Raw genomic sequence first — 11,909 nt, forward strand, 5'->3', positions numbered from 1 at the left:
ACGCATTTAGTACTCCAACACTCCACCAGGGGATCCAAGTCTAGCAGTTTCCTAGTGCATTTGGAAGACAGGTCTCGGGCTCAGGACCGGGAGTCCGAAGCGAATACCGGCGGCGGATAGAGCCCTGCCTTTCTCTGTTTAATTTGAGATTCCATGGCCCAAGTCCCCTTAATACCATATGCCTGGTGCGAGAATGCTATATAAAGTCGGACGCATGTCCAGCTGTGAATCTCCTTCAGACGTATTATCATCACTTTGCAGAAAAGCTTCCATTTCTCAACACCATGGGATCTGTCTCAGAGCAACAGTTGGACGTGCTTATTGTCGGCGCCGGCTTCAGTGGGATATGCCAGGCATACACCCTGCGTAACCTCGGACTGTCCATTAAAGTCATCGACTCCCTTCCGGATGTTGGAGGTACCTGGCTCACTAATATCTATCCTGGAGCTTTGAGCGACACGGAGAGCTTTGTGTATCGTTTCTCTTGGGACCGCGAAGACCAGAAGGCTCATCCGTGGAATCGCCGCTATCTTCGACAACCCGAGATCCTAGCATATCTTAATCGCATCGTTGCAAAGCATGATCTACGCAAGTACATGCAGTTCAACACGGAAATGTTATCGGCGACGTGGGATCAGGACACTAGTATGTGGGTTATCCAGACCAGCACGGGAGAAATCTTCCGCGTTCGCTATTTCATTCCTGCGTTGGGTGTCTTGTCCAAAGTCTACCTCCCTGATATCCCTGGAGTCTCCACCTTCAAGGGCTGTTTTACGCACTCGTCAAGCTGGCCCAAGGATCTGGATGTCAGGAACAAGCGTATTGGAGTTATAGGCTGCGGTGCCAGTGGAGTCCAGATCATCACCAACACTGCTCCCATTGTCAAGTCATTGACGGCGTTTATCCGTCACCCGCAGTTCACGGTGCCTAACAATGACAGAGCCCTTTCACACGCTCATATGGACTGGCTCAATGACAACTACGATCAGATATGGAATCAAGTTCGGGACTCCTTTTCTGGGTTTGGCTTCGTCGAGTCCAATCGTCCGTTCTTTTCCGTCACCCCCGAGCGACGTCAGGAATTGCTGGAGGATCAATGGAATAATGGCAACGGGATTCATTTCCTACTGGAGAGCTTTAGCGACATCGTCACGAACCAGAAAGCAAACGAGGAGGTATGCGAGTTTCTCCGCAACAAGATTCGCTGCATTGTGAACGACCCCAAAAAGGCCAGTAAGCTTATCCCTGATGAGCTTTTTGCGCGCCGCCCCGTGTCGAACGATGGGTACTATGAGACCTTTAATCGCGAGAATGTGTCCATTGTGGACCTGAAAGCGCACCCCATCGTGGAGATCACTCCTGACGGTATCCGGACCGGAGACGGCACCCTTCATGAACTGGACGTGATCATTTTCGCTACCGGGTTCGATGCCATTGAAGGCAACCTCATGCGCGTCAATATCACTGGCCGCGATGGCAGTACTCTCAAGGATGTATGGGCTGCTGGGCCAACGGCTTATCTTGGAAATTTCGTGTCTGGTTTTCCGAACATGTTTATTGTCAATGGTCCGCAGTCGTCCTTTGGAAACGTTCCGCAGACAATTCAAGCAAGCGTTGACGTGAACACATGTGCTATTCAGCGAGCAGAAGCAGCGAGACGCGATTTGGGCTCTAAGGGTATCGTCGTTGCCACGCCCGAGGCACAGGAGGGGTGGGACAAGCTCTGCAGGGAACTGGCCAAAGAGAGCATCTTCAGCAAATCAAAGTATTCCTGGATTAACGGAGGCAATATACCTGGCAAGTCTCACGGCGTGAGGGCTTATTTGGGTGGGCTCAATCGTTATAGAGCCGTGTGGAACAAAGCTGTCAATGAAGCTTGGGAAGGCTTTCAGCCGCTTTCCTAAGTGCATGGAGGCGTCTGTGCCTAAAGTTCGCGCTGTAGGGGCCGTATATAGTATAAAATTGGATATAATTAGTTAGGGAACCTCCAGACAGCTCTGCCAGGCCAATTGAGTATGGGACAATCCGAAGAGGGTATACTGTGTAGTGTTTTCAACAAGCTAGCTGGTGAGTTTAGTAAATCTCTTTCTTCATCACATCTAGTAGCAACCATTGAAAGTCTAGTCATATGCACTTCCACTAGGACTATTTAGCAGCCGTGTTACACATTCTGCCGGACTATCAAGTAGCGGGCTATTCGAGCGTTGTCAAAACTATCCTTCACGAGGTCCTAATGGTGCAGCCAACCTTTACCATTCGGGACATATGCTCTTCCTTCCATACTCTTGATTCCTGTCTTTGAACCCAGCCATAAATCTACCAGTTTGTCTCCCTTCTGATGTGAAAGCATTGCGTCCCAGCTAGAATACCGTCCAAAAATCCTCAAATGAGTGTCGCTGTCTAGGCTCTTCAGAACCAGGAATGTACATGTGCCGTCTTCATATTCGGCAATGTGCTCAGCTATTACAGCGAGCTTAGCTAAAGCAGTATTTCTATCCTCTAGTGTATAGCATTCAACCCGCGTGTCGTAGATGGCCTCACACTCCTGGCAATTCCCGGATTTATCTAGGAACCCCGCTGTCTCGGTGTAGTGCGAGAGGTCAAGGCCTGTTGACATGGTGCTAGGGACCGCGGCCAGAAAGTCCTGCATCTCCGGGGAGTTCAAATGAGTGTCATATAAATCCTGTGCCGTGTTAATTCTGGGTCACTAGATATCTCCCACGCGTAGCAGGTATGGGGTTAACCAACCTCACGCGTGTTATAGGCCTCGAATGCCAGCATATGTGGTGTATCTTTGAAGTTTATCTTAAATTCGAACGGTATCCCAAAATAATATGTTAAAGTCGAGGTTCGCTCTTGAACGGCAACATAGTCGGCCAGTTTGTCGTAGGCAGTTTGCCACTGCAGGTCTTCAGTGTTAGTTTTGGGATGGAAAGGAAGGGGGCTCACCTCGCCGTATCTACCAGGTATGAACTGGACGTTGCCGAAAATAATAAACATGCCGTCCAAATTTGGGGACAGTGCTTTCACGATGTTGTCTCAGTGAAGTTACTGGTGTATAGATCATAGCCACATCATATACTCGTGTCTAGGATATCCACCCCCCATAGCCAAGCATACCGGAAAAGCATAGGATGAGAATTTCCACTCGAGGCCTGAGCTCCAAAGTCACGCTATGACCCGTTCTATACCCAAATAAAGGCCTTGCGGCTGTGTAGTGTCTGGCTGATCTACCCTGGATGGGGGGCTGACCTTGGTCGCCATAGAATGGGACTAATACTAGCTCCGGGGACATCACAGGTTAGATGGCAATTGTCAGTCATAGTCTATGTTGTGCATATTCAACAGGATAAAAGGAGAGGGAAGAAAATATCAATCAAACATTCTCATTTAGTTGTTCTTTTTGCAATGTAGATTATAACACTTGGATCTAGATATATATATGTCTGCTGAGTGTTCGCTTCGAAACTTATTGTACTGGATGACGGCACCCTTAAGTAAGCTCTGAACGATTCTTACAGGCCCAAAAGATATCAGACCCTGAATTATCCGAAAGGAATAACACTATTTCGGTACTTCCTACCCCAAACCTCGGTCTCATTCAGAAGCTGGTCTGGGGATCCTGATTAGTCAGCACTCCGCCAGCAACGACGCGACGAGAGAACAAACATTCAACACTTCTTTGGACGGTGGTCAGCCAGCCCATCTAGATGCATCGAATGGTGTCTAGTACGGCCAGAGGATCGCCATTCATGACATGTCAACCGACTTGAGAAGGCCCAGAGCCGGGGCCTGCGTGACGTGCCGGTAAGATCTAGCCGACTGGAGTGACAAGTCAACACTGACACCCCGCAACAGCTCAAGAAAACGTCGCTGCATCCCATCCTCCACCGGAGACGCGTGCGAACTATGCCGATCCCTCTCGCGACCTTGCAGTCTTAGTGTTCTGCCGGAGAGAAGAGACGTCGATCGAGGATACCCCCGGAATAGCGAGGAAACTGGCTTGTCCAACGCGTCGGATGATTCCCCCACAGTACTGACATCACGACAAATATGGATCGAGCTGTGTCACCTTTATTTTCGCTTTATCCACGATATACCTCATACCATATTCCATGGGCCTACATTCCTGCGCCGCCTGGATGAAGGCACGGCCCCGATGATCCATGTTTATGCGATGTGTGCGTTGGCTGCGAGGTAAAGCTTCACTGCGTTATAAGCTTGATAACCGCCCAACATTAGTAACCTCGGTCGCGCAGATTCTCCAATAATCCAGTTTTCGACGGGATACCCCCCTGTGATCGCGGAAAAGTCTTTGCCATAGAAGCAGTTCGCCTCAGCCAACCGTACATGATATCCCCGAGCTTGGAAACCGTCCAAGGCTTTCTATTGATCGGATACTATCTCAGCGGCGAGGGAAATGTTGATGGCAAACATATCTATATAGGATTGGCTCGGTTACACGCGGAGAGACTGTCACTCGGTGATAATGCACCTGCTGTGCACCAGGAGGAACTCCGGCGGAGTTGGCTGTCAATCCACGTGGCAAGCCATTGGTCGGCCTGGGATATGGCCATGGAGCCTTTGAGTCTACCTGAGCAGCCAGACTTTCTCCCAAAGATTGATGACGCGACGTTCCGCACTGTCCGCGCAGAGGTGCTGAATGTGAGCCATGTGCAGGATCCTTCCGGCTGTGATATGTGGGCTCAGATGGCACGCACTCTTGGTATATTCGCCAAAATAAACACTCTAATGCGACAGCTTAGCTGCGACCAGATCGCGTTCGCTGACTACTGCGCGCAAGCAGCCGATGTGGAACTGGCGTTGGACGGGTGGGCGGCGAACCTGCCTCCAAGACTGACGTGGAGTTTCGACAATCTCATGTTCCTTGCAGGAAGGAGTCTTGGTCAAATTTACCTCGCGATGCATATTGGCTACTTCCATTTCAAACAGATGCTGCTTTTCCCCTTCCTGGATGCGAGAGCCGCGAGGAACTCGCGGCCAGATCATGCAATCAAGTGTAAGGACAGTGCGGCGGTGGTCTCTTCTATTCTACAGTACTCCCGGAACATCAAGAACTGTGAATTGGACTACTTTATTTACGGCCATATTGGGGTTGTCAGCTCTTGCGTTCATCTTCATACCTTGCTATTCAGCGACGACTACCGCGAACTTTCAATGGTGCGCCAGCGTCTAGTGGCGAACTTTCAGTATCTCATGACCGTTAAATCATACTGGCCTATTGTGGAACACTATGTAGGTCAATGCCTTAGAAGACATGTTGCCCTTTTGCTGATGAGTCTTAGACTACCCATCTGCGGACATTCCAGAACTCCTGCAGAGACTCAATGTCGGATCCGTTTGTGCTTGACAACTGGATGGCTCGTTTCCTGATCGAACACTCTTCGCTTCTATCGGAGAGGCAGCTGGCTCCTCAATCCACGGAACCTGGCACGTTCATACCGGGCGATCCTAAAAGTAGTTCTGGAAATGCTACGCCTGCGCGGCCTAGTATCGAATTTCTTACGACCCAGGGAAGCGAAAATGAAGAGACGATGTCGACGGATGATTCTGCTCAGTGGAATGACATTTCTCGATTACTGCATGACCAGGAGATAACGGGGGAAGCCTTGATTAACAGCGCCTTGAGCTGGCTCCTAGATGATCGCTACGACAGCCACCAAGTGACCCCGACATGAGTTGTATAAAGGACCATAGAAAGGTATAAAGACCATACAAAGTTGCTACATATTTCACTCCTTCAGAACGATGGACCTTCCGTGCCATAGGTGGCTGGCCCGACCTAGGCTACAATAAAATAATAAAAAAAGATATAGAATTATACTTTTTACTAAAAAGAAAGAAACTTAAGTTATTCTAAAATTTTAAGAATACTTTTCTTTTAGAATTATTATTATAATATTATAACCTAAGATCACCTATTAAAATCCAGACAGATATATTAAAATATATAATTTTAAATATTCTAAGTATAAGGTCCTTGTCCTTTAGGGTTGTTATAAATACTAATAGTGTGAAAAAGTGTAATACACCTAATAAAAAGAGATAGAGATTATAAATAGTATATTTTAAGAAATAAGAATTATTAATAGATTAATCCTAAAGTTCTATATATCTTCTCTTTAATCTTTATAAAGTAAAGAGATTCTCTTATATATTAAATAAGCTAGAGGCTAACTCAGCCCTGCTCCCCGCAAGCAGGTAGAGAGTTTTGCGGAGGGTCTTACATCTAGTAGCTAATCTTTAATTATTCCTGACATAGCATCAGCGAGTATTTTGCAACGTGGATGCATGCTTCACTCTGTATAAGTAGGACAGGGGTAACATCGTCGCTGTAAGAGGGGGGCTTCTTCATGTGGCAGGGACAATTTCAATGAAGTTATTCTTTCTCAGCCATCCATGCGAGCGGGAAGACTGTTCTTTCTGTACTCCCCCAGCAAAATAGGGATACCTGTGCAGTGTCTTCAAGGCTCTATAATCTGGTATGTCCCTTGCAAGTTCTGCGTTCTTTTGAGTAGCAGACGCTTATTAGTGGCAAGCGTGTACTAGAGAAAAAGACATAAGCCGATGATATTAGGAGTTCGTTTGGGTTCTGTTGCATGGCTACCTAGGGATTCTGGTATGGCTGCGGGGGCTTCGGGGGCTAACGAAGGCTTAGCGCGAGTAACTAAATTCTAACCATAGAGATAAAAAGTTCGTATCTCTGATTTAAGAGGCTTCTAACAAGCCTATAGAAATTTCACGTAATCTCTTGCTAAACTACACTGCTTTTGACCACACTACCCCCTTGTGCCTTGGCGTGGGCGGGGTAGGTGACTTGGAGAAACTCCTCTGCTATTCCTAACCCCCCACCCTTCTTCTCATTTCCTAGCCTGCGTAATCCCCCTCTTCCTCCCTCTCTTCTGCTTAAGGATCGAAAGAAGATGCCGCACGAATACACCGAGTTATGTCGCATGTGCCCGCGCTCCTTCCTCTTCGCCGTCGTCGCGAATGTCGGCCCCGGTGGCGCCAGCCGCTCCCTGGCCGTGGCCTACCGCCAGGGTGATAACCACATCAAAGAGACGCATCTGGAGCGCGTGGACCATTTCGTGGCAGACATCCTTGCGCTTATCGAGATCCTTTCGGATCCGGCGAACCGCGCGCCGCTTGAGGCGGAGAGGGCGCTCGCAGAAAACTGCTATTGGCGGTCTCTCGGGGGCAATGGGGCTCCCCTTGATCCGCGACCCAACGTTCCAGATTCGGCCCAGCCCCCTTATGTGCCGTGGAAGGAGGAAGAGGAGGAAGAGGAGGAGGAGGAGGAGGAGGATGAAGGGACGGAGAACAAATCTTCGCAGCACCGACCCCAGCTGCCTTGGCGTGATGAAGCGCTTACCGAGTTTCCATTCACAACAACTTGCCTATTACTGGGATTGTTGGGCGACAATGGGAATGCCACTAAACGGAGTCGCACGCGCCGGGGCGACGTACAGCTTCAGCCACTATCCACTGTTTTCCTCGGCGACTGCATCGAGTATGGGCTTGTTGTTCTCGACATTTCTGACCTTGACAGCGGCGTCAAGTACGGCATCACTGCCTTTCCTGTCCGCTACATGGCCGACGTTGAGTACGAAGACGAGTCAAGCGGCTGGGATCCGGTGGAAGACCCCCCGCCTGAGAAGGAGCCTGACGTTGTACACTTCAGCCCACGGCCTCGAGAGCTGTTATCTCTTCATCAGTGGCTAAGCAGGTACTTCCACTACAACTACCTGAGCAATGACCCTAATTTCCGCCGCCTGGATAATATGCCGCTTGCTGATCCTGCAACCTTGGATTGTATGTCTGTTTCCATGCCACCTGTCAGCCAGGGGGCCAGGGTGAATTGCGTCAACTGACGAAATGGTAGATATTTGGCCTTGGGAGGAGAGCTCAACCCCGGGATCCCCAGCAGAGATGGTAGGAAGCACCGTATTAGAGAACCCGCCGAGAGGTATGTCCTGGTACCACGCAAAAGATTATTCGAAATCGAGAGCCTCAAGCTTTACCATGTCAGACGACCTGCCGCAAAATATTCCAGAGGACATAGACGCCGTCATTGATGATCTGCTTGTCCTTACCCAAGAGCCGGCCGGGCCTCCCCCGGACAGATCTGCGGTCAGTAACTTGCAACTGCTAGCCAGGTTCCCCGAGCAGCTGTGGCAGCGGCTTGAGGAGGAGCCAGACAGGCTCGGCCCATCCAGGGTTTCAAGCCATGTTCTGGCTGTTGCATACGCCGGACGCAGCCACCTCAACTGGGTCGCGTTTCAGAACCTCACGCTCAGCGTGATCGCTGCCGCCGTCGCATCGGATGAGCTTCGGGGCGCGTCTGCGCTCAGCGTCTGCGTGGATCAGTTTGAGATGGAGCGAGAGGAAGGCCTCGAAGAGTTCACAGCGACTGTGGCGCAGTGCACCGGCCTGAGACAGCTATGCCTCTTGCAGCGACCAGACAGGGATAGTGACGATGCCTCCGCTCATTTTTGCTCGCAGCTGCTGCTTCTATCGCAGCAGGGGCCATCAGAAGAACGAGGAGGCTTGGGGTGGCTCCACGGCAAAACCATCTATGCGACCTGTGCCTTTTCAACATCTCTGCGCAGCCACAAATTCCTAACGTCGTCCTCCACTATCACCCGCAGCTCCACCTCCCCCCACGGCCAGATCCTTCCCGTGATGCACATATTCATGTTTAGCCACTACCAGAGCGAAGATGGCCCAGGCCTAGCTGCAGACAACATCCAGCCGTACCGGAATTACTACACCATGAACAATACCCTGCTAGAGGCTGAGAGCTTCGCCGTCCAGTTCCTGGCCTATCTTCAGTCCTTGGGCTCGGGTTCGGATTCCGAGAAAGCCATTCTGCAATTTACATTCAACAGGGCCACATCGTCATCGTCAGGTCAACTCGGTGTCATCCCTATCCCGGCCGGATTTTTTGATTACGAGCTCCCGCCTAATGACCCTTCAAGAGCCAAACTTAATGATATACATTCCGGCAGCTGGGTGATACTGGTGGGCTCTTCGGATCAGAGTTCTGATCATAATGAAACGTTGGGGGGCACGCCATCAGGACCTTGCAGACCACCTCCACCCTATTACCCGACTGAGTGCCACGCTGACACCAGTCAAACCTCCGCCAATATGGACCGAGGAAGCCGCATGTCCAGGTCAAGCGACGACACTGTGGTCGCGGAGAACGCTGTCTTCGTACATTACTCCTTTGTAAAGGTTCGGCAACCCTTTACTGAGATTGACGACCGACACCAACAAATGCCCATTTCCACACCTAATCGCGCCGAGGTAGTTGGCGGACTAACAGACTTCCTCCGTCAGGCCGCGCCGGGAAGCGACATCCCCGCGTGGGAGAAACGGATCGGGGAGATGGTGATGAGCCTTCGCACCCGGCGAGCTCCCATTGGGATCGACATCGGCGTCATGACTGAAATCAGGGCCAGGGCTTTGCTTAACCAGTTACTCTGAGCCTGGTACCACAACAACTGCAGGGAATGTTTATCGTGAACGTTGGCAGCACTGGGCTTTCTTCCCCTTGCTATCTTCTATGTTTGAATTGTATATAAGCGTCAAAGCTAGGCGGGTATGATCGCTGTTGCAGCTGTATAATAGCACTTCATTATCCAGATTCCCACTTGCTCATTCGTAAATAGTACGTAGTGCACTTGCTGAAAGACATAACCATGCTGGTCTTTCATCTGCATTCTAGGAGCGCCTACAAGAGAGAGGCGTGAGCTATATTATAGGATAGCTGGTAGAAGCTGCTTTGGGTTTCTATAAACTGGACGTTGGATATTCCGAAGCCCTGTCTGACTACAGTGTGGCGGCCACCCTAAGAAGGAGCAAAGTACCATATCCGTTCTATACATTATTTACCCGCGCAAACGACCCCTGTCTGCAAGTGAGGCGCAATAGGACACGACCTAGCCCTAAACCATGTATCAATATCTATTCATGTTCCGTTCCAACTCAAACTGGCGTCTCTCTCCCACTGCCTAATCAATCAGTCACAAGCGGGTGCAGGTAAATCATACAACAAAAGCCCCGAGATCCCCACCGTGTCACAGTAACCCGAGCAAGGGTTATCCTCATCAAGGGGATCCAACTGGCGAGGAGTATACTTCTTGCCCTCAATTTCAATTTGGAAGCCACATTTCGAGAAAAATTCAGGACCTTCATTAACAAAGGTAAGCTCGGTGTCACAGATATCGAAGGAGAAGTTGTCATTAGGCGCGTCGCAGATGTCCGGAGATGAGCCAATATTACCGTCGACGATAAAGATGCCATCGCAGTGGAGTCCTAGAGGTGTTAATCGTCTATGGGCTTGGGAACTGAGACCTAGGCGGGAAACTATAAGTCCACTTACCAGGCGAATAGGCGCTATAGGCGTAGACGGGAAATTGCCCTGTGGGCGTTACCGAGGAGCCAACACACAGTGGCATAGTTTCTACCGGGGGCTTTGGTGTATTCGTGGGCGGCGTGCTGCTGGTTGTCGTCGACGTTGGCTCCGGGTCCGGGTCCGGGGGCGTCTGCGGGGGCTGGCCATGAGGGTTCCCAGGATCCTTGGGGTCGTAGTAGTCCGGGGGATGAGGAATCTCCGGGTCCGGATCGCAGTAGTACCCCTCGCAAAGCTCTCCGCCGCAATTGTCGTCGCCGGCACATTCTGGCGCCGACGGTCCCTCTTCCCAGTTGATATTCTTGCCGGGGCCATTGTCCCCGGGGACATAGGGGCAGCTCCCCCCGCCGCCGGCTTGCCTGCGCCGCCGCCTACCGGGATTCGCAAAACTTCCAGCTTGGCCGGCATCGCAGGGCTCGACCGGCTGTCCAGGGTTTACCGGCTCGTCCTCCAGGTTGTCCTTGATCGTTGGGCACACCTTGGCCCAGTCTTCCTTGGACCCGTAGTCGCGCAGACAGCTGTGCTCGCCGACCTGGCCGTTCCAGATAATTGGCCGCCGGGCTACCGGGTCAACATTATGGTCCTCCACCGCAAAGCGGCGGGCGAAGAGTTGGATGAGCTTTTTGACGTTGCTCGGCTTGCTCAACTGAGACTGCCAAGGAGAGGGCACTGCGCGGAAATAAGCGGCGAGGGCAGCGACCTGTGGAGCGGCTGCAGAAATAAAGCAAGAGATGTTAGTCGAAGCCGTCGGCTAAAAAGTCTTTCTCGCAAAAGGAGATGTTCCTTGGCTTACGTACCGAAGGATGTACCTCTGCAAACCCTCATAGGTTCTTTGCCGTCGTCAAACTCCTTGATGGCTGGGCATCGGACGTCGGTCCCCGGTGCAAACGTTGTGACCCAAGGGGAGTACTGGGAGAAGTCGCCCCTCTGGGTCTTCCAGTCTGAAGCGGAGACCACAATCATATTGGGAAGGCCGCCAGTCCACTCGTTAGGGTCACCGAATTTGGCAGGATATCTTTCCACCGCGACGCCCTCCTCTTTGGCATGGTTGTTGGCTGACGCGACGACTACAACGCCCAGCGCGTCAAGCTTGAGAAATAGGCTCCCTGGAACAAGAGGCGCGTGTTAGCAGAGGACCTGGAGGGACAGCAAAGGTAAGCGCAGGTGCTGCTACTCACGGGCCGCAGTGTGGAAGACGAAAGACTTGGAGCCGACTTTGTACGAAAAGCTCATGTTGATGGACGCCTTGCCCTGCCTGTTCTTCTTCTTGATATCATCCAGCACGTCAATGAGTTGGGAAAGCAGTTTCTCGTTGGGAAACATATGCCAATTCTCGATATTTTTGCTCGGCATTGTTGTTGTGGTGACGACCAAGGTGCACGACGGACAAATCCCAAGCCTCTTGCCGAGAACGTGGGCGGCAACTCCAGCACCATGTCGATACTGCTTTGAAGGGGGGCTCGCTGGCCCG

The 11,909-nt window shown here is 51.2% G+C and overlaps 5 protein-coding genes across 5 annotated transcripts; 3 read left to right on the top strand and 2 right to left on the bottom strand.

Moving 5' to 3' along the window:
• Positions 1-284: 284 nt before the first annotated feature.
• Positions 285-1,904, top strand: ASPVEDRAFT_137723 (flavin-containing monooxygenase; the record flags this gene model as incomplete). Its single annotated transcript, XM_040807421.1, has 1 exon — positions 285-1,904. The coding sequence occupies one exon, from the start codon at positions 285-287 to the stop codon at positions 1,902-1,904; it is 1,620 nt and encodes a 539-aa protein (XP_040671018.1).
• Positions 1,905-2,230: 326 nt separating this feature from the next.
• ASPVEDRAFT_74641 (uncharacterized protein) lies at positions 2,231-3,000 on the bottom strand (the record flags this gene model as incomplete). Its single annotated transcript, XM_040816266.1, has 3 exons — positions 2,231-2,683; positions 2,749-2,901; positions 2,950-3,000. 3 exons carry the CDS (start codon positions 2,998-3,000, stop codon positions 2,231-2,233), a joined length of 657 nt encoding a protein of 218 aa, XP_040671019.1.
• Positions 3,001-3,687: 687 nt separating this feature from the next.
• ASPVEDRAFT_44775 (putative C6 transcription factor) lies at positions 3,688-5,863 on the top strand. Its single transcript, XM_040813135.1, has 4 exons — positions 3,688-3,807; positions 3,859-4,197; positions 4,260-5,256; positions 5,307-5,863. The coding sequence occupies exons 1-4, from the start codon at positions 3,758-3,760 to the stop codon at positions 5,697-5,699; spliced, it is 1,779 nt and encodes a 592-aa protein (XP_040671020.1). The 5' UTR covers positions 3,688-3,757; the 3' UTR covers positions 5,700-5,863.
• A 1,878-nt stretch (positions 5,864-7,741) lies between these two features.
• ASPVEDRAFT_44776 (uncharacterized protein) lies at positions 7,742-9,676 on the top strand. Its single transcript, XM_040813136.1, has one exon. It carries the CDS (start codon positions 7,897-7,899, stop codon positions 9,508-9,510), a length of 1,614 nt encoding a protein of 537 aa, XP_040671021.1. The 5' UTR covers positions 7,742-7,896; the 3' UTR covers positions 9,511-9,676.
• A 376-nt stretch (positions 9,677-10,052) lies between these two features.
• On the bottom strand, positions 10,053-11,578 carry ASPVEDRAFT_838901 (putative subtilisin-like alkaline protease). The gene is made up of 2 exons (XM_040817457.1): positions 11,236-11,578; positions 10,053-11,149 (listed from the first exon to the last, which is right to left on the bottom strand). The coding sequence occupies exons 1-2, from the start codon at positions 11,399-11,401 to the stop codon at positions 10,359-10,361; spliced, it is 957 nt and encodes a 318-aa protein (XP_040671022.1). The 5' UTR covers positions 11,402-11,578; the 3' UTR covers positions 10,053-10,358.
• Between the last annotated feature and the right edge of the window lie 331 nt (positions 11,579-11,909).

Source organism: Aspergillus versicolor, assembly GCF_001890125.1.
Source record: "Aspergillus versicolor CBS 583.65 unplaced genomic scaffold ASPVEscaffold_8, whole genome shotgun sequence".
Lineage (NCBI taxonomy): Eukaryota > Fungi > Ascomycota > Eurotiomycetes > Eurotiales > Aspergillaceae > Aspergillus > Aspergillus versicolor.